This window comes from Colletes latitarsis, chromosome 2 (assembly GCF_051014445.1).
Source record: "Colletes latitarsis isolate SP2378_abdomen chromosome 2, iyColLati1, whole genome shotgun sequence".
NCBI classification, from domain to species: Eukaryota; Metazoa; Arthropoda; class Insecta; order Hymenoptera; family Colletidae; genus Colletes; species Colletes latitarsis.
The window spans coordinates 15,081,987-15,104,470 of NC_135135.1; the positions used below are offsets into that span (position 1 = coordinate 15,081,987).

General features: G+C 41.6%; 1 protein-coding gene across 10 annotated transcripts in view; it reads left to right on the forward strand.

Annotated features, from left to right (window-relative positions):
• Positions 1-22,484, forward strand: part of Pgant9 (polypeptide N-acetylgalactosaminyltransferase 9) — a 322,236-nt gene that overhangs the window by 292,977 nt on the left and 6,775 nt on the right. For 9 of the 10 annotated variants that reach the window (XR_013081806.1, XM_076783691.1, XM_076783689.1 and 6 more), the window contains 5 exons: positions 2,755-3,068; positions 4,287-4,485; positions 5,056-5,225; positions 6,822-6,950; positions 16,339-16,449. Coding sequence is in view for 9 of the 10 variants with exons in the window: in XM_076783691.1 (XP_076639806.1) it covers positions 2,755-3,068; positions 4,287-4,485; positions 5,056-5,225; positions 6,822-6,950; positions 16,339-16,449 (923 nt within the window). In the remaining variant the exon portion in view is untranslated. Of the gene's footprint in view, positions 1-2,754; positions 3,069-4,286; positions 4,486-5,055; positions 5,226-6,821; positions 6,951-16,338; positions 16,450-17,027; positions 17,133-22,484 lie in introns of all 10 variants that reach the window. The other variant, XM_076783698.1, reaches the window with a different exon arrangement.

The following is a 22,484-nucleotide window of genomic DNA, read 5'->3' on the forward strand; positions in this document are numbered from 1 at the left end:
CGTTGACCCGATCGTTACGGTGCGCGCGGTCCTCGCGCACGCGAGAGATGGATCGCGATTAATCGATCTATCGTGGAACTATGGAACACTGGCGCGATAACGAATCACCGGGCTGAATAGGGACACGCTTGCTCGGACGAAACAGCTACTCCCACGCAACGACACCCGTGGTTTCTATTTAAAAAGTTGCACCTTCGCGGCGACCAGACGATATCCTTACGAATTTTATATAACTTTCTAAAACTTCGACTGTGGAAAATTCGCAGTCTCGATCGTATTCTTTTTCGCTATTTTTTATTTGTACGTGTCTCTAAATCTTCAAGAATATTGCTTAACACTAGGTTTACAAAACTCTTAAATATTATTTTGAATTTAATTGATGTAACGATAGAGATATATACCTTCGTTAAAAGAAAAGCTGCATTTTAATGTGACTGTCAACACAGTGAATTATAATAAAAATATGCTCAACGAGTGCCTGTAAACCTAGTGTTAACACTTCTACGACTTTTCAACATATGGAAACAATTAATTTTCAACTCGAAATGTTAAAGGAATTAAATTTAAATATGATCGAAAGTAAACACTAAAACAAATTTTAAGTTATTTACAATTGTCTAAAATGAAAATTTGGTCTCACAGTCGATGTGTTAAGTCTGATACATCGACATCTGTATTTGAGAATGTCAATTCCAGCAGTGGACGCTTTCTTTTCTCGAAATGAAACATTATACTTGGCGTTACGTTTCAGAGGAATAACCGTATAGATAGATAGAAGTTTGCTAATGCTGCGGACATTGTTCGACAAGTTTTTTTCACGTCGAAGGGGGTCGGTGAAAAACAAAAGTTCGTTATCGTCGAAGTTGTTGGGCGCGAATTAATGCGTCGTCGGGTTTCAGGGCAGATAAGCGACCGAGGTCGCGCGTAACAAAAGGCCGAAGGGAATAAAAATGGCAACGGAAAGGCTGGGCAAGATTAACCCTTGACAGGACAGGTTGGGGAGGCGCAAGGTGGCTGGAACGATATAGCATGGAGGCCGTGAAATCCCCCTTAAAAGCTCGAGATAAGCTTCCGTGGCAGCATGAAAGTGTGGCTCATAAACATACCTACCCGGGAACCCCCATAGACAGCACATGGTGGATCCCGTTACAAACCGGCTGATTGTTTTATCATAGAAACGAGACAATACGCTTCCACCTTATCTTACGCGCTCGCTTTTCCTTTATCTGTCATAGGCGAGATAACGCCAGTAATAAAGACGATCCAATTAATAGCAAGGTGGAACGCGTCTTATTTGCTATCGGGGTGTAACGAGGTCAGATTACATCGCGAAATAATGGTGGCGGTGAAAAGAGGATAATCTGATGTTTCGTTGGTGTTCGAAGGTGCACTGAACAAGATCTTCCACCGATAGAAATTCTGGGATTGTTCTAGGCAGACCTGGGCAAATTTCATTTCGAATAAAAATAAGACATAACTATTTGAAATAATTTATTTTAGACCTTTATTTTCAGTACCTTTGTTTGAAAATAAGAATAACGTCGAGGTATTTGTAAAATTATAGTTTCAGTAAAATTCAAGTTATATGTATCATAGGATTGTGTGTCTCTGAGTCAACGATTTTCTTACAAATGTATCTTTATGAATCCAATGTTATTTCAAAATCCAAATAATTATAAAATGAAATAACATGTTGTTTGAAATAATATTTCAAATAGCGTTATTTTAAAAATGTCCAGGTCTGGTTCTAGGAAATATTCCGCGATCGTTTCAATAGTTATTTGAATTTCATTTGAGAGTAATTAAAAATTTGTTTTAGAGCGACGAAGAAATGTCATATATTCTTTTTTAGAGAACTAGAAATCGCTGCTGGAATTTATTTTATTTCGTAATATTTATCGTTTTCGATGAGAGTATTTTTGTTAGATTAATTCGTGTCGCGGCATTCAACATTTTCAATTTGTTTTTTATCGTTTCGTAATTAATATCGCGCAAACAATTCCGCACGCGGAGCAGAATTATTGCTCGCGTTTAAAATAATATCGCGAAGTATTAACGCAACGCGGACGCGAGACGCCCGCAACGAAACGAGGATATATCATAATGATCGTTTGCATTACACGGGCCGCCTTTCGTTTCTAGGACTCGTGCCTGCGTTTCGATAGCAATTCCCAATAACTCGATGCGCCCAAACTGTCGGTAAATGAAGGGGATGCCTCGCTTTGGAAAGCCGTAATGAATTTTGCAATAATGGGTGCTCTTCGACTAAGCGAACGCTCAGGTTGTAGGAATTTATTAAGGGTTAATCAGTGTCGGAATTTCCGCGAGCCGTCTGCTCATACTCTTTGTGCCCTGATTAAGAGCAATCTACGTACACGTTAATCGCTATTGCGCTGAAAATACTCCGTTCAATTATCTTACAACGCTCGACTTTTCTTAAGTCAGCTGAAACTTTCGTTACGAAAAATCCTTTTGATTTTCTCCACCTGAAGGAAAAATTTAAATATTGAATTTCAATTAAAATATATTCTTAGCAAATCACTGACCAGATAGAAAACAGCAGAAAGTGAATTTAAACATACCCAAAAAATAGAAAATTGCATGATTCATAGAACGTTTGATTCACCTTCTCGTCGATCCCTGAGATTATTTTCCTCTTAGTTTAGTTGTAGTTAGCCTAAGCTCCGCGGTTAAAGGCTCATCGCCTCATTTATCGTGGGTGGTTACGTATTCGTGAGATTTATCGTTTTGCAGCGCACCTTCAGCGTCAGCTCGAGGACTACATGATGAACTATCCCAAGGTGCAAATAATCAGAGCTCAAAAACGCGAGGGTCTGATCAGGGCTCGTTTATTGGGGGCTGCGGCCGCGAAAGCCCCTGTTCTGACATATTTGGACAGCCATTGCGAGTGCACCGAGGGTTGGTTGGAACCGCTTCTCGATCGGATCGCTCGCGATTCGACAACAGTCGTCTGCCCTGTGATCGACGTCATAGACGACACCACGCTGGAATATCACTGGAGGGATTCCGGCGGCGTGAACGTGGGTGGATTCGATTGGAATCTCCAGGTAAGCGAAATTCCTTCGTCGTTATTTCGCTGGGCCCTGCCAGCCATCAGAAAATAATTCCTGATTCGATCCCAAAGTTATGACAGAAATTCCTGCAGCTGCGTTTCGAACCAGAGATACGCTTTTCACGGTGATTTTATCCACCCGAGGCAGTGGTTCTTATTCTCCTAAAATAATTTTCACAGTTGCAAATAAATATTCCTAATTAAATTTCATGGATCGTTAGTCTAAATAATTATTTATTTCAACAATCTGTGAGGAGGTTGACAAGTATACATATAATTATCGTGTACAGTAAAATGGGTCGAGTACAAACGAAACGTTACAAAGAAATAATTCGTTAGAAAATGTTATCGTAATTAAATTGCATGGATAGTTAGTCTAAATTATTGTTTATTTAAGAAATCTGTGAGGAGTTTGACATGTATATAATTAACGTGTACAGTAAAATGGGTCGAGTACAAACGAAACGTTAGAAAGAAATGAATCGTTAGAAAACGTTATCTGATAAATATTTTCTTTTCTATCCTCGTTTCAAGCTCGCTGTAGAAGGAATAGCTTGAAATAATTCAATGGTCAAAGCGAATGGGAACGGTGCTAGTAATATCAGAGTCCGATTTGAAAAATGTGACATTGTTCCCTCGGAGAGGGTGTCGGTGTTGAACATGCTTCCTCAGACTCTAAATTCGAGGGAGAATCAGGAAAAGGTTATCGCGGGCGAAGCAATTGTTGAAGTTCTGAAAAGCGTGAGATACGAGGAAGCAGGGAAATCTAGACAGTGAAAACGAAGGAAGCCAAACGTCGTGTCTGGAAAGAGTGTTGGTTCTCTCATTTTACCAGACGAGTTTTCCTTCCATGGAACTTTACGACTTAATAAGTCTTCGTAAATCTGATTCAGAAATAGATCTCGCTGAGCTTGGACACCGGTGGATTGAAATGAATTTTTAAATCATTTATTTGGAAGCTTCCTGTCACTCAAGATAAATTAAAAAGATTTTATGATATTTGGAATAGCGATATTTTTGTGTCGAAACGTTTTTATTTGCCCCATTTTACGGTACTGTTTTACTAGATTGAAATAGTTGTACCTTTAATTAAAAATTTCGCGGTTCCTGAAAATTTCTGTAAACTTTTACCGATAAATTGAATGATATCAGGAATAGACTTTACCGGAATGTTTCACGTAGATTCTGAAGGTTTCTCTGTTTCTGTATCCAGTTCAACTGGCATGCAGTTCCGGATAGGGAGAAAAAGAGGCACAAGAATCCTGCGGAGCCCGTGTGGTCGCCGACGATGGCTGGTGGCCTCTTCTCGATAGATCGAGCGTTCTTCGAGCGCCTCGGCACGTACGACAGTGGTTTCGACATTTGGGGTGGCGAAAATCTCGAGCTCTCGTTCAAGACTTGGATGTGCGGAGGTAGGTTCCCCCCGTCGCGAAATCTGGTTTGGAGAAATTGACAGAAACGAGCGGAACAGAATCCTGTTCTGAAAAACCTCCAATCTCGTCGCGCGGGAAATCCTTTAAAACGAAACACTGAATCTCCGTGATGTGTACATTCTTCCCTACAGTTCTGGCAAGACGATAATTTAATCGCGAAAAATACGCTGAGTTTCCCTCGACGTTCGATAACGATTTCCCTTTGTTTCCGCGGAAACCTCTCGAAATACGTCGACGCGAAAACTTCTGAGGGAATGTTAAAACAAATTTAATATTGTCAATTACTTGGTAACGTCAGAAATGAAAATGCAGTGTGAGAATAATTTTAGAAATTCTATTTATTGTCCAAAATTGCATACTCCACTTGTTATACAAAGGCAAATGTTTGACGAACCTGTTGAAATAGAATTTAATTATTAAAAGCAAAATATTTACGATGATCGAAATTAACCCTGAGTGGGCCGCGAGAAACGACTTCTCGTTCGTTGATAGACGGTTTCCGGCGATCAGACGCTTCCTCGCGGAATGAAATTCGAATGGCGGCTCTAGGTACCCTGGAAATCGTGCCGTGCTCGCACGTGGGCCACATCTTCCGGAAACGTTCGCCGTACAAGTGGCGCAGCGGCGTGAACGTGCTCAAGAGGAACAGCATAAGGCTGAGCGAAGTGTGGTTGGACGAGTACGCCAAGTACTACTACCAGAGGATAGGTCACGACAAGGTGAGCGCCTCTACTCACCCGGCCGTGGAACCTTTTTCACCGAACTCTTCGACTTTTCCCCTCCGAACCCTTTCGAACGTCCCGATCTGCCTTCCCCCAGATTTACTCGAGACAATGCGTGCTCCGTCTCGAGAACGCCCAAAAATTATAACAAAAGCGTGCCGCAGTGGAATGAGTATGTTAAAGTTTATTCGAGAGCACTTGACGCGGTTTTCATTCCGAACAGCAAAGAACAATGGTGGTTTTTTGAGGTCATACTTCGTGAAAATAGGCAAATTTTATTCACGGATATTGGTATAAGAATTTTAAATTCATTCGCGAATTTTTGCTGGCTTAAAAGGTTCGTTAATACCGGGAACTACTCAAGTGGTCAAAATTCGTAATATCTAAGAAAAGTGATAGAAAATTTACTCGACTCGATTTTTGACAAATGTAAACGGAAATTGTTTCGTAAGCATGTTGAAGTTTCGACTGAGAACAGGTTCTTTTATTTGCGTGCGATTTTATTGAGCTCACGAGGGCATGTTGAGGCACACGTTGGTCGGAACGGTTACGATAAGGGATGACGATAACCGAGGCCGATGATGGAGAACACTGTAGACCGAGAATCGTCGTAAATGGGGCGGGGGTGGGCTATAAATGCGCCAAGTACTCTTAAAGATCGTTCGCGTGTCTTGGCTTCCACGGAAGACGCTTCTTTTATTCGCGGCTGTAACGATTTATCCTTTATTCTGGCAGCTTGTCTTTCTTTCGAACGGGATACGATCGAGGAAGCTGAGCGATAGGACAAAAATAAATCGTTTCCACGCATGTCGAATTACAGAGCATCCAAACCGTACCCATATCTTTTCTCGAGTTTCTTTTACGTCAGGAACTAGTGTTTACAGAATCATTATATACAAAATCTCAATCCACGCGCGTCGATCTCTTGCGTTTGGCAAACTCAGAAGTTCGTGTGTTCCGATCATTCGCTAGATTTGATTTTTAGAACCGATGTTAGGGGAATGTTTCGGTAATTGCTGGAATCTTTCTTAATAAAAAGTTTGAAGAATACTCTCAGCGGGCCATATTTATCGACGCGTCTTTCCATTCGGGCCGCGCGAACCGTGCATTTTATAATTAGCCGTTTCCCGCAACTTCGCGCAGAAGTCGTTTCCGTCGAGTTTTTTCCCCCCAGTTTCGTCCGCGTATCGAAAACTTCAGAACAAAAATGTTTTTTAATTAAATCCCTAACAAACGTCGCGTACGTGGAGATAACTATTTCATAACGCAACTAAGTTTTATTTCTAATTATTTTCGGTCGAAGTACACAGCGTTGAAAATTGCTCGCCACCGTAATTAAACACCCCACGATCGTCCAAGATTCCACATAAATCGTCTTTTCATACCCTCGCAGGCATCCCCCATTATTCCACTTCGAGGCTCCTACATCGAGTCCGTAAATGGTTCCGTGTGTTTCCACTTGCCCTTAATTTCTTCCCTCTCGTTTTACGATTATATCTCTCGCGTCCCCCTTTCCGTGTCTTGAAACTCGCGCGGCCGGAAACGACGTTCACCGCGGTTCGATCGAAATTTACCAGGGTTCGCGACTTCCAGGGCAACTACGGGGACGTGTCGGACCGGAAGGCCCTGAGGAAGAAGCTGGGCTGCAAGTCGTTCAAATGGTACCTCGACAACGTCTACCCGGAGCTGTTCATACCTGGCGAGGCCGTGGCTTCCGGCGAGGTAAGGATCCGCCCGCGTCGACGCGTATCTTTTGTCCGCAGATGCAGTGAACGCTATCGGAATCAACCAGACGACCAAGGGGCCCCCACATTCGTTTCTTTAACGAGGTTACCGACTACTTTGATCCATCAAGGTGTTGAGTTACCACGCTCGGAGGCTCCTCTTCGAAGAAGAACGCGGGGGCCGGATAAATGGACGAAAGGAGGTTTCCTTTTCATCTTTTCCCGCGGTTTCTTTCTCGCGAGCGGTGAACAAACGCCCCTAATGTTTTCTCGGGGCGCCAGACTATTTGCGATCTTTCGAAGACTAGCCGATATCGAGTGTTGCCGGGTTTTCATAACGATTCTCGCGGAATTAATCTTTCAGCCATTTTTCAGCAACGCGGGGAAGCTGGAGAAATGGAGATTAGTCAACGCGGGTGCTGTAAAATAAACGATTAACAAATTGGCAGAATTTTTATTCCCCTGATTCTTTTATCACAAAAATTTCAATCGGTGGAATTGTTTGAAATTTATACAGAGTCATTTGCAACGCGATAACAAGGTGCACGGTTGTTTTTTAAAAGATAAATCGAAAGGCGCAAACCATGAATCCATTTAATTCTCAAACTGATATATTATAAAAAATAAACCTGGATAATATTCAATAGTTAGTTGACATGGTAATTAGATCAGCATACAGAGCATTATCGCCAGATTTCGTTCATAGCAAGACCTGTAAACACTGCTAGATATGTTGCACTCTACTCGAATCAAGTAGTAGCAGTCTGTATTCGGTCAGACGAAGTACCCCGCCCAGTTTTTTCGCGGAAAACATGACCTTATCCCGCTAATCGTGGTTCAACCGAACCTGGAGGTTATTCCACACAAAGAAACCTATCAAAAATGTGGAATGAAATTTTTTCATACCATGCTTCGTTTTCGAGATAATTGAATTTTAATACAATTTGTCCACCGCGTCTGACCAATATTCGATATTTCTACTTGCTCCAGCGTTCAAGCTTTACTCGATGAATTTTCGACGTCAATCTTTTAGTAAACGAAGTCTCGTATCAAAAAATATTTATTACAGATCTATAGCGTACTTTTACACGTAAAATCGTCTCTGATTATAATTGCTAAACCACCCATATATTTAGTTATTACGAGTCACAGAGGCTATCGTAATCCGGATAAGGGTTGAAACAACGAAGGCATTAAAGTGACTCTTGACGAACCGTGCTGGTATATTAATGCATGTATTTATATTCACGTAGATATGCACGCGATGGATCAATTGTTGATAGCAGATGCAATGATTGGTGTCGATAAGCTCGCGACGGAAAACAATGCCTTCGATCGCGAAACAATGCGGGGCTGCGGTCGAAACAATCCCGATCGGATCGGAACGAAGGCACGCGCGACACCCGATCGGAAATCGATTCACCTCGATCGGTTTGTTGAATTCTTGGCTTACACCACCGAAGTTGGCGGTCGCTAGATAATGGAGGCGAATCGAACGTCGCTTCGGGCGGAGACGTTCCCCCCGAGAATTGGCAAGGCACTCGATGTTCGGTTTCGCAATTAAAGTCCTTCTTCTTTGACGGCCGGTTGCTCGCGGCCGTTATCTCCCCGTGTCGTTCGCGCAAATTTAAACGAACATCCTCCAACGGCAAACGTACCATTTTGTAATCTGAGCTACCGTGAACTTTCATACGAACTCGAGTTCTTCCTTCTCAGAATGGCGAGGAAGGTTGTAAACTTTAAATCATATAACTAGGGAGGAAAGTTCGTATTCTAAATTAAATCGATGTTATCTGAATACTACCTCGATGTCTACTGTAAATGATAAAAATGGTAATTTCGTTTTCTCGATAGGGGACTTCGCGTGTACGTAAACTAAATATGACACTTCCGGGAATATATCGAATTAATACTTTCGAGAAGCATCAAGTATGGATCAACACCTTCGTAGAACAATCGAACGATATTTCCGTGGAAGTATTCCTATTCTTTATTATTTTATTCGTATAATGTTTACTCTGTTACCACGCTTGTTCGTCGTACGACAATATTACCAATTTTCATTCACTTGGAGCAAACAAAAGATTTAACCCTGCGAGAAAGAGTAACAAATATGGTGGATATGATTGAACGTTCCAAGTTTCAAAACTCATTATATTTTTGAAATGAGTATTCCAAGATAACTTTTATTTCCAGACGAACGCGATTCGTTGCTTTCCGTAGAAAGGACGCTTTAAGCATTCCATCGGGAAATGGTTGACGCGTCGTGTGCTCCGCGAGGAGGGATATTGGAGCGGGAAAGCGGGACAGGAAGTCGAAAACGAACGCGATAAATATCGAGGGCTAGACGTCGTCCGGCGTCGTAGACGGGTATTCGCGAAAACCGCCGCGGCGTTTCGGTTTTGCTCGTCTCGCGCGATTGACAGTGCATTAATTCCGTTTCCATGCAGCATTCATGGCGTCGGCGATCAATCACGCGGCGATTTATTTCCGTCGCGTTGCAACGCCGGCCGACGCGGCGCGGAGCGGAGCGGCGTCTGCCAGCCCTCTGTGTTTCGCTGCATTCGTAATTGCGAAATGATTGTCGAGCTCGTCGCGCTTGTCGCCGATAATCCCGTGGCCCCGTGTGTCTCGAGTACTCCTACGGGTCATTACATTCTCGACCCGTGCAACCGTATTTGATCGACGCGCCATCGCGCTACCCGCGTTTCGTCTCCGTTATCGAACCCGTAACGAGACTTTCCCATCACCCTTACGCGCTTCTTCTTTATTTTTCTCGTTTCACTATGTCTTCAAGTAAATCTCAGCTCTCTTCTTTAATCGGTCATCACGCATCTTTATGCAAATCCATATTTCTGTTAATAGAATTAACAAAATGAGAGCTTTGTAGAGGGTTGTCTTATAAAGGCTGAAAATAAAAGCAATTTTCAAGAATTTTTTTGGACGTAACTATGAAACTTTTTCTGCTAAATGTTTAATTTTTTTGAAAGTACGTTTCTTGAGCTAATTGTTGTAAAAATATTAATTATTGTAGACATACTAGGAACAGGGGGAGAGGCCTCTAAAAGTTTATTAGAAACGAGCAGTAATTTTTCACTGCAAGCTGTGGAACATGAAGTCATGCAATATTCTTAAACTACAAGACGATAGCTTCAGTTGCACGTATAGATTTTTAAAAATAATTATTTATTATAAAATGGTGGAAGTTTGAAGGAAAAATCTCGAAAAACTGTGTGAAACTAATTATTCGATCGAAAATTCCATACGTTTAACCAAAGAGAATAGTATTAGGAACCCCCATACAAAATTTTAAGAAAATTGACCGAGTTATTGAGCCGCCCAGTTTGAAAAATATGGTTTTGGGGGAAACGCGTTTAAAGTTTTGTATCAAATTATCTATGAAGTAATATTGGAGTTTTTAAATTTTCAACAGTCTAATGGCCACTTAGTAAGTGCAGAAACAAATGAGCTTAAAAACGTCTTAATAACCTCAGGAAATATGACAAATTTCGTATCTCCCATGTGGGTGATTATTTCCATATAAATTGCAAATAATCGTTCGCTGAATGATGAAACATTTTTATTTTTGAAGCAGTACGCCTGTTTGATTTTGTTTATAAGTTTTTTTCTTGTTGTTTCGAACTATGATTTCGTAAAAAGAGACAATTTCGTTCTTTTTTCGTCGCGAGGATGGCACCCTTAAAAGAAACGCTCTTATATATCACCGTCCCTTTCCGCTGCGTGTGGGTTTATGATGCGTCAATTGCCATTGAGAGCGGTACGGCTGGACTTTTTCCCAGAGAAAGTTATCTGATATTTCCCAGCCGTATCCACGTCCTCGAGAAATGTATAAAAAGCAGAACCGTGCTGGTGACGTTCTTAAAAATGGTATTGTCCCCCCCGAACCGTGGCGAAAATCCCACTTGTCTCTGAATCGAACCTCCACGCGAAAATAGAAGTGTCGAAAGTCCAAATACGAAATTCCCGGGACGTTGAATATTTTATAACGAGCGAAGAAATTTAGTGCTCGATTCGTTATTGCTAATAGTAAATTAACTCGAGCCGGGAATACTAAATTGTTCAGAAACAGAGACTTTTTTTACGCGAGTCTCGCGTGCAAATTATTTGCACCGTTAATGAAATCGCACGTCCTTATAGAACGTGTTTGAAATATCGATGGAGTCACGATTCGTATCGACAATTAAATGTTGTATAAACTGTAATATCGCGTGAGTAGCATATTTTGCACGCGTATACATTTCTTCTCTCTCCTGTTTCCACAGTTTCCCCAATAGGCCATTCATAACGCTTTTAACGCTCAATTAACGTCGTCAATTTTTTACGCGCCGCCCTCGTAAACTAAGCAACAAAATTATATTATCGAAGTGGTCGGAATTCGAGGGGACTGTTACGGACGAAAAATTGTGTGTATCAGAAGCACGAATAAGAGTAACAAGTTTATAGGAGCGCTTAAAATTTAATGGTTAATATAATATCGTGTAGAACTCGTCGTTAAAAATTGATTTCTTTGTCTCGTAATCGTTAAAGTCGACGAAGACACGTAGCTTTTTCTTTGTGTATGTTTCCAGATCTGTGATAAAGACGTATCCGGCAGCGGATTAAAGGCTTTCCCACTTTCACATAAATTGCAGTATCACGCGACTTGGATATTTCGTTCTTTCTTACACGCTCCTCTTTCTTCCGCCAATTTCGCCATCAATTAATAAACAAAACGTTTCTCGTAACAATTTCTGCGATTCTTTTTATCTTGGTAATATTATTTTAAATCAATTAAGAATATTATATCGAATATCTGCAGTACAATTTTACTTGTTCTTTTACAAACACATTTACATCGCAAATTTTACGTTCTACATTTTCTTCAATTGCACCAAGAACAAGGTCAAACTTCAAAACTCATTTTCGAAGCAAGCGCAGAGAACGAAATAGTTTCCAGTATTATTTTCATAAAAACTTGAAATTGCTCTGCTGGGGGAACTTTTGTTATTTGGGTTGCAACCTTTCTGCACGAATAAAGTTTATTATATTATCGTTAATATACGAAGTTGCACGTTCGTGACACGGATACCTAATTGAATTATTTTACGAGTTGCAAGAATAGTAATATACATATTAGCTGTTACAGTTAAAATTTCCTACCCTCTGAGTGATAAGTTTAAACACGCGATGTCAGAGAATTATTTTATATTCATTTACTAAGACTAATTTTTCGTTGCTTGAAAAGTCAAGCCCTTTATTAAAAGGCTGACAATGTCTGAAAAGATTGATGTGTAAAAATCTGCACACCAGTTACTCGGCCGTTATATCGCATGAGCAGTTCTGTTTTCTTGATCGTGATTGATTATGACATTCCGAAAAGAACGATGGTTTAATCTTGCATGATTTACACGTGCTCCCATAAGAGTACCGACAAGATGAAGGTGCATCTGTTTCCATGTGCCACGTTCTTTGAGCAAGATGGAGTGAAAATGAATTTTTTAACGGGATTCTATAACTTCTCGTAACTGTCAAAAATTATATTCTTTGCTGTTACAAAGTGGGTTCCCGTTCTATCGAGAAGGCGATCTAGAAGTTCGTACCACGAGAAGCTATATTTAGTGTGTTATAGGAGGCTTAACTATTCGAAGAAACGCAAGGAAATAAAGAGTTATTATATTTTTAACGTCAGGGTATAGAAACTCGTTTCAAGAAGTCCAAGGAAACATTTCTTGAAATGCAAAGGGTTAAATAATGTACGTATTACGTGTAGGAACACGTAACAAAGTGCAACTAATCATAATACAGAAATAATACAAAAGTGAAAGAAATTTAAGTAGTAACCGACCTTATATGGTCAGACATATTTTAAAATCGTAACGATAAATAAACTTGCAAGTTTCTTGCTTCGAAAATAATTTTGGGAAGACTTTGAATACTTGAGCATCCAAATTAATTGTTTACATACGTAGAAACTTTGTTTAAATATTTCCAGGCTCCAAAATTTAGCTTACAAAAACACTTTGTAACAGGACAGGCTTTAATAATGCTTGGACTACTTCGATTTTTTTTTAATGGAATACCAACATTTTTTCTAGTGAAATTAATAATGAAACTTAATATCTGGCGAGATATTTCTTGAAATAAATTGAAAACCAGCATGAAATTTCAGAAATGGACTTTTTAAAAAATCATTCGAGCAACATTGAGTATAATCTTGTCTGAAACACATACTCGGAATATGATTTATTGTAGGGGATATATTTATTCGAGTATCCGCAGTTTAATAATATTCATACTGATTCCGAAACGGTGGAAATCGGAGGCGACGAAACCCAATCAGCCGTAAACCAGTTTCCCAATAGCAACAACAACGAAAAACGAAATCGAGCGGATGAAAACGCATTCCAGTGTCCTTTATCGAGCCCCGGGTGGCAAAATCGGGAAAGAATCGAGTGTCGGGTCGGGGCGAAACCGTAGAAATCGTATCGATCAACCGTTTTCCGCCTCCGCGAGCAACCTCTGCAGGCCCCTCACACCTTCGAACGGTTCCGGAATGCGTTTTGCCATATTTTTTCGTCCCGCTCACTGACGCCAGCACTCTCGGAGCGGGCGGCAGAAACTCTTACGGCGGGTAAATAGTGGAAAAAGGGGGCGTCGGAAAAAGAAAAGGCGCATAAAGGATGGCCGGACATTTTCACGAAGAAGCATTTCACGCGGCGCTCGCTTCGGAATGTGGTTCGCGCCGTATGCGAAATAACAATTTCGCCGCGGACGAGAACACGTCCGCCGGCTCGAAAACTTATGTTTTCCCCGTCGACCTCGGCTCTTCTCCTTTTTTATTCACCACTCATCCTCCGCCTCCAGCCATCTCTTTTTCGACTCGCCGTTAAATCACGCCGAGGCTGCACCGGTCAACTGTACGATTTAATTACGAGTCGTTTTTCAAAACACGCGCCGTTTCGTTTCGCTTAAATTTCAAATGATTTAATTAAAAACGAAACGCCCTCGACGGGACATTCACGCAACACTCGAGGAAGTTCCAGGCGATTGTTCACCGAGCTTTTCCCCCGTAGTCGATAGAACTCGATGCCTCCATTTTCTCGACGAGCAAGTCGCTCGTAGAAATTGTTAAGTCCGCGCAGAGGAGCCTCTCTAATAAAGCTGACGACGAGGATCGGGTCGACGGACTTTTCGGAATTTTATCGGGACCGCCTGAACGCCGACGATAAATCACTAGTTTTTATTCCAGCTACGCCACGACGACGACGACGACGAAGACGACGACGGGGATAAGAGGATGAAAGGGATGAAGATGCTCACGTTGAAACTGCAGCGACCACAGAATTCTTGCATGCGGCGAAATCAGAACTGCTGACCGTGCTCCAGTGACTGAATGCGCCCGCCTCTATGAATACACGCGTGCACGTGCATATGCATCGGTGCATATGGCCAACGGCGGGCGCAGGAGGAACACCACGGTTCGCTTGAAACGTGTGCAGCGCCGGTACGCGAGCGTGTTTTCGCGATCCAGACGGAAACTTGGTTCATTTTCGATTTGTTTCCGTCTCGCGGAAGGCATTCCTGGCGCGACAAAAATGCAGTCGCTCGCGAACGCGTCCGAATGCGTCAAATAACGAAACACGCTCTTTACACTCCGGGATATTTAGGCAAAATTACGAGAAAAACGATTCCTTTGTGGGGGATGGCAAATGAATAAATTAAATTAGTTTTATCGTGTTACGAGTATGATAGTCGTGGCCTCCAGGTTGAAATCTTGTTCTCCAGGTCGACTGCAAGCATTCTGTGATCGTGCATTTGACGAGAAAATCAAAGATGTCGAACGTCGAAAAGATCGCTGACTATCCGTAACTTCAATTAAAATTTGGACTTTCCGAGTTCTATCGCGTAAATAAACGAACGCGAATTTCGTGGCAGAAAGACTGGCCTTTCGTCCCAAATCCGCCGGAGAAATCATCAGGAAGGCTTTTCCAGCGGATTCTGCCTCATACGTGCCTTCCAGTCGGAGGATCGCTTAGATCCCCCATGATCTCTACCGGATCTAGAACGAAACGTCACGGTTTTGATGTTCTGATAACCAATAAAATTCAATTGTCTTTATTCTCGCGGTAAATTCAATCTTCACAATTTTTAATAGTTGTTACGCGCACTCCTCTCGCTGTAAATAGAACAAAATGGTAGGGAGTACACATCGAACGGTGAAATAAAGCCCAACCTTTGTACGCCCGTATTCCTTTCACGAGTGCAACGATGCACCTGCAAAAGTGCAATTGCACTTTCTTCGAAGCAGACGGTTCTCTCAGACATATCGACTATTTTTATTATTCTGTCTGCTGCACCGTCTGATTGCAACTAATCGGACAACAGTAAATACGGTAATATTCAATGCTCCAACAATTTGTTATTTCTCGGAAATCTAAAACGAGAAATGCAGAGATAAAATTATACGACGGTCGAGGGTCGGAGGAATCATTTTACGTTGGCGCTCCGGATGTTGACGTTCGTGGGGTTAATATTCGACGAAGGACGTTTAACGGAAGGGGAAAAGGAAATCTATACGAACGCGATATGATTTTTTCGACGGTTCGACAACTTTACGAGCACGCGTGGGTGGCTAGATCCGATTGTTACGCTCGTATTGATTTATGTATCTTGTTGTTCCAGGCGCGGCCCAACGAATTTCGTCGCTGTGAATATTCCCGTCGGTCCGTAAACACCGAGAAAAACACCGCTGTCTGCGTATCGGAGAAATATTTACGATACGAGACGCGGCGGGGCGCACGCGCGGACGCGGAAAATGTTTCGCGAGATAATTTTATTATTTTTCTCGTCGGCGGTGTGTTCGATTTATTTTTCTCGCCTTTTACGAACCGACGGCCGCCTCGCAATCGCCAGGAGTGTCCCAGACAATACCGCGCGCCTCCAAACATTAATTTACTTAAGTAACCATAATGGTCTGTGTTAGGGTTGTCTTTCCAGCAGTCGTGAGTTCTTTCGATGCAAAAATCACTCGTATATGGGTGACGCGATTCCCCACTGAGGGACTAACAAAATTAATTCTCTCGATTAGATGTTGAAGAAAATAAATCTAAAGTTTCGTTTTCGTGGACAATTCGAGGGGTTTATTTGGCAGTCAATGCGTTACAAAATTAAAATAATAAATAATGCAAGATATATTGTAGCAATAGACACGGAAAGTGCTTTGCAACTGAAAGATTCACGACTGCGAAAGTAAGGCTTGAAAACATGGAGGAAGAACGCAGTATTTTCTGGGATATCCGAAAATATTTCCCACCCGTTTCCCTGGTGTTGGCTAACGTTTCAGGCTAACGCCACTAATTCCATATATGATACTAACTAATGAACAGGTTCGTAATCTCGGAGAGGGAGGCAACACCTGTCTGGATTCGCCAGCACGCAAGGCAGACTTGCACAAACCGGCTGGCCTCTACCCCTGCCATCGACAGGGCGGAAATCAGGTACAAATAGACACGGATGCTGAACCCTGTCTCGCGCTGGCATATTCTAGATACGCCAGACGTTTGTTCCTGTCAGTTTGTTTTCGCCTGTGTTGGCGCTCCGAGCGAAAATTCGACTTTGTTTCCGGCTTGCTAGCAACGAGGTCTCGCTGGAACGGGTTTCAAGCTAGAAAAATGTTCTCGAGACGAAAATCACAATCGAAGCGCACGATAACGCGTTGGTGCTTCTATTATTGCCGTGAAAATCTTTGGCACACGCGAAATCGAACTTCGAGGAAGAGAATGTAATTTGCAGCGACGCGTGCCGTTTCGTTTCGTTTGCGATGTCGATAAGTCGAGTTTTCGCGAGGAAAAAGAAACACCCAACCATCTAACACCTCGTTAATCACGCTTGCACGTCCAGCGATAACGCATTCACGTTTTCGCGTTGCTTCAGGATCAGGATGTAGAAAACTAGGATGGCGTTTACGTGAAATCTACTCGTAAGATCTCTGAACGTAAATTAAGAAAAAAAGAAAGTAACTATACCGGTTCGTATAACAGTCAGTAATCGTCGCTTTTCTTGAATGTCGATTCAGATCAGACACCTCATTAGCAGCATATGTATAGACTCGCCAGGGAAACCGGAAGACCTGCACCAGCCAGTGGGTTTATATCCCTGTCACCGCCAGGGCGGCAATCAGGTACAATTCGAAAGGAACGAACGTTCCGTACGAAGAATTTACAACAATGGGGCACGCGGTTGTCTAATTTTATACTTTCGATCTTCTAAATTTTGAAATCTGTCGAGCATAATCTTTCGTTGGATCCTTGATGGTGCTTGGGATATTCGAAACTCTACTTGCTTGTCGAATGCTGAATCTTTACGAAATCAATACGAATTGGAAGAAATTTTAGAGAATCTAGAGTTCTCGTTTTTCAAAAGCTGCAATCGATTCTTTTATATTTTCGTCTCACTTTCTGGGTTCTCGGCTCTCTTGGCTTTCGCTAGAATTTTAAGAAGTATTTATTAATGGTGTCTGACTACGAAACAATCGTTCGAAGCTTGGTAAAATTCTGAATCCATCGAGAGTACACTGTTAGCTTGAATCGAGTTGTACAAACGATGAGAGTGTACAAACGATCGCTTACGGTAATCGTTCTGGCCAGGAGCAAGTATCGCGAACGAAGGGGAAAAAGGGACCATTAACCGACGACACGTTTACCATTTAACTTTGCACGCTAACTCGGTGCTAAGCTCGACCCATTTCGCTGCAATTAGTAACGTCGCTAATCTGGTGCAGGTGCTCATCAATCGTCTACCCTCCTCTCACGGTGCGATGACCTAAACCACCTTTCTCTCGTCGCGGCTATCCGAACTTGTCGACATTTTTAGTTTTACGCCATCAGCGTTGAATTAATCTTCCCACGCTTGCTAGGGGGAGCGAATAGACGTCGTTAGAGCGATTGCTTCGGCTTTGTCTGCCCGCTAAACCCGAAACAACGTTCGTTCGAACCAGACGCATCTTTCAGCGTCCATCGATACTCTCAAATAGTGTAAATAACAGCTGCAATCTGACATCGTTTCATTTTTTGTACAGATATTGAATTGATCGATAAAGAACGTCGCTTAATGATCAATAATTACTATAAATATGAATTAGTCGCAATGGCAATTGCAGTCTCTCCATCGGCTGACCGCAGATTGTTTATGATACTGTTCATAAATGTTATTAACACGAGTGATAGGACGTTTCGCTCGAATTGGGTAAATTTGACGAATTGCAACTATTTTGCGTTTAAAGGATTTTGAGTATTAGGTTAAATTGTGAATTCAGAGCCAGTTAATTTTAATACAACATATCGCGGCGAATCGAACGAGAATTTCTCAATTCCGTGTCTGTGGCTATTAGTCAAAGTCGAGCATCAGTTGAATTAACCAGAGATTCCATGCACTCAGCATTTTCATTTATTAATCGCGTTAAGTAGCCATTTCGAGGCTAGAACTGTTTCGAGCGTCGGTCCATTTCAAAAGCGACGCGTTGCAGATAGCTTCGTCTGAAAGTTCTCATCAACTTTCCATCGGGTCAAGTCGAGCAAGGCTCACTGTTTGTCCGCCACGTCAGCCACAACAGAATTTACCACCGTGGATTTTGAAAAATTAATTCTCGAGTCGAGAAATAAATTTGGACAAGGTTTAATTTTGCAGAATATTGTATGGCTTTGATCTGGTCAATGGACGTGTTGAGGGAAAGAAAGGGACCATGGGGGAAAGTGTCAGGGCTAAAAAATGGCCGTCGATGATAAAACGATGGCGGTGGAGAGCTCGTTATCGCGAGGAACGCGTCGTATTGGTGGAAATCTGGCCTCGTAACCGGGGACGCTCGTCTCGTCGTTAAAATCACGCAGACGACGACGACAAGCTCCCGCGTGAATCCCAGGCCGTCGTTTCGCACAAAAGCTCTGCGTTCAGCCAGGCTACGGCGCGGTTTAACAACCGTGACAACCAGTTACAACCAAAAACACAATCAGTCGGCGCTCGCCTGGCCTCGTAAAGCGTCGCTTTAATTTAGCTATTTGCCCTAGCAATTAAGCTGCGGTTTCACGGTAATTACGCTGCTGCCCGGGCTCGACCGACCGACTCTAATAGAGTCGTGACCACCGCGCTTCCACTCCTGTTTATTGATGACTTCGACGTGTTCGAACGGCCAAGACACGGTAATTGCGGGACCCACGGGTCGCCAAAGACGCGAAATCGTCGGGTTCTTCCTTAATTTTATCATCCTCGAGACGTTTCGCCTTCGTCGAAGACTCTATCCTTCTCGTCTCCGAATCTTCACTAAAATTTAATGTGCTATATAAATGGTAGAATGTACTTCTGCTCTGAGATATTTTCAAAATGTTTTCATCGTCCAGAGATTCGCGAGAAGGTAAAGTTCAACTGATAGTAACGACTGATCTTAATAGGAGCTGCTCGAAACAAGGCACAAGTGACATATTAACGACACCGTAGACGACAGTTGCGCGACATATGGCCGATAGGTATATAAAGACACGATTGTTGGTCGACAGTCTAATGAAAAGTAGGCGACAGCAGTCGGTCGATAAATAGCGTTAACAGTATCAACAATGAACTCGCGTCCGAGTTTTCGCCTCGACAATGCATGGCTAAAGACTGACCGACAGACTGCAATTAGTTGAAGCGATTACTTTGCAACTAGCTGAGATTAATAGTAGGCAATTATTGATAATTAGATCGTTTAATAGATAGCCAGTGTTTAGTCGGGATGGCTTACGATCACCTCGCGGCTAGATACCTGTGTTTAAACCACGATCGACCGTTGTTTATACCTTGTTATAATGGTTCTGTCGATTAATTTTCGTTCCACTTTCACTTCCAGTTCTAGCAATCTTGTTTTAATCTCGTAATTTAGCATTGGAAATTGCCAAACTTAAGGCTCTGGGAAAAAACAATTACGAAAAAATGCTGGCTAGTAATTATGCAAACATTCCGTATACAAATTTAAATTCTTTTTCAATTAAATAAACAATTTATAATTCAGTTTTATCCCACATCAGTCGTATGATCAATAGGAATTGCTGAAATTTCTTTGGATGCGTAGAGTCAAAGTTAATAACAAAATAAACATAGAAGACGGCGTAAATAATAGTTGTTGTTATGTTCATTGGATAGAGAATGAAATGCCCTTTAAAACGAGCATTTGTACGAGTCGATAGCTTTATTAGTTCCGGAGATATGAGGATTTTAGTTTCAAGTCGATGCGGTGGTTAGTTCCGGAGATAGAAGGTTGTTTACATTCTTACTACGGCCTTGTCAAGGTCATTGCCCGCACGTGCTCGTAGTAACTAGGTCACTGGGCCACGATAGTCACGAGTCACGTACGAGACAAAGAGGTCCGGCGCGACGCGTCAGACGGAGACAGCGATAGCCGAATTAAAAAAATTACCATTTACACAAAATTACGATATCTCCGAAACGGGAAGTTGGATCGACAAAAACCAAAAACCATTTCAAAGAGGAAGCTTTGCCGCTTCTAACAATACCTCAATAATTAATAAAACACTAATAGTTTTGGAACTGTACGCGTCTAAAGTTTTAGTATTTTTAATACGCGTTAATAGGCTTTCGTAAGACGGCAAGCGGAATTTTATAAATTACGCTTTCATTTAAATTACGATATCTCCAAAACGGATAATCGGATCGACAAAAACCAAAAACCATTTCAAAGAGGAAGCTTTGCCGCTTCTAACAATCGCACGGTTATGAAGAAAACACTAGTAGTTTCGGAGTTGCACGTTTGTAAAGTTTAACTATTTTTAATACACGTTGTTAGACTGTTCTAAGACAGTGGATGAAGATTCTCTTCTTTCATCTTTGCTATACATTTCCTATTTACATCGAAAAATATAAATCGTTCATACGGTCAACTTATCGTGGTAGACAAGATAAACCACACATTTTTCTCAGAAAATAAAGAAGCGAATATTGATGGAAATTTATTGTACGTATACTGTAAGAAAAGTTGTCAAGTTAAATAGCGCTAAAATAACATTGTGTGATAGAAATTTTAAACAAAAGTCGTGGTAGGTTTAATCTAAGCTTCCAGAAATTCCATTCTGACGGAGATGGTAAATAATTTCGGTGCTTTTTAATTTGCAACGGTGGAGCGCGACGCAGACTGCTTTGGACGAGGTGCTATATTCCTGGACCGGAAGTTGTTACTAAAATTACCGTTATTTTCTCACGACGGTCGGTTTACGGGTTTGATACCTCGATAGAACGGATATAGATAGCAATGCTTGGTTGTAAGGTGCACGGCGTTAATCCTTGCTTTTCATTATCCTGAATCCACCCGCTGCTTTCGAGCCTAACGTTGCACGACAGGCGCTGAAAATCTTTGAATCTACGACGCAGATGGTTCTGACAGCTACAACTTGTAGAAATTTGAATAAGTACAAGCTACTCTATTTCGTTCCCTGGTCACTCGTCGGACTTGATCAGTCTTTTACCATCTACTTACGCGAAGTGGAGCAAATCGATTTACTTTTTAGGTGTACGTGGTAATTGAATACGTAGAACTCGTCCTTGTTCCTTAATAGACTCTCATTAAGTTCGTAGTCTATGCAATGACACGTTCCACTGAAAACTCGTGAAAAAAATTTTCTTTGGTGATCGAAATAGTTAACTGAAATTCTATTTATAGAAAGGTGTGAATTATTAACATGGTATGCAACGTGCATGACAGCAAACCTCTATGGTTAACAAGGTTCGATCGTCGTTCTCATTATGAAGTGCTACAATTTATAGAACGACGTCAGTTTCAATTGTCCGGAATGATGCCGTCACGAATGGTTCCAGATCACTTTCTGGGAACAGCAAACTCGACTATCCGTGATTGACGTTCATTATCGCTAATGTTGCTTTGGCATTGTTCTGTATTTCGCTTCGCGTCGATTCTAAAGCTTGTTGCTCGGAAAAAACGTGCTTGAAATCATCTTGAAATCAAATTATTCTTTAGAAAAAAAGGAATACAGCGATTTTCTATATCGTGGAGTTGATTATAAAAATTCGAGAAACTCATCAAAATTGTAATAAATTTTCTAAAGCGCACAGCGGAAAGCAAACACTGAGTCTCTTTATTAAAAGACTAGTTTCGATTCAGTTTTCATCATTTTTTACTATGCAAATAGCGTTTATATATTTACCGAAAAAATAGCTCCCTTCAAAGGGACGAGAATTTTCTTTCAAACGTTGTAAAAACCTTGTAATTATAAAAATTCAAACGCATTCGAGTCAATTAATTTATTTTTAATTCCCGGTTAGCGGCCCTCGAGCCCGTAACTTTGTATTCGTTTATTAAAAAGGAGAACGTAAATTACAAGAAGTTAAATTCTAACAGCAATTACCGTTTTTACTTCAGTTACGAACTTTTATAATTTCGCTCCACGGTCGCACGAAGTTTCCTTTTTTTCTTTTAACCAAAAAAAGAAAGGTTCGAGTAGCTTTAAGAGCGTCGACATATTCTTTTTTTTTT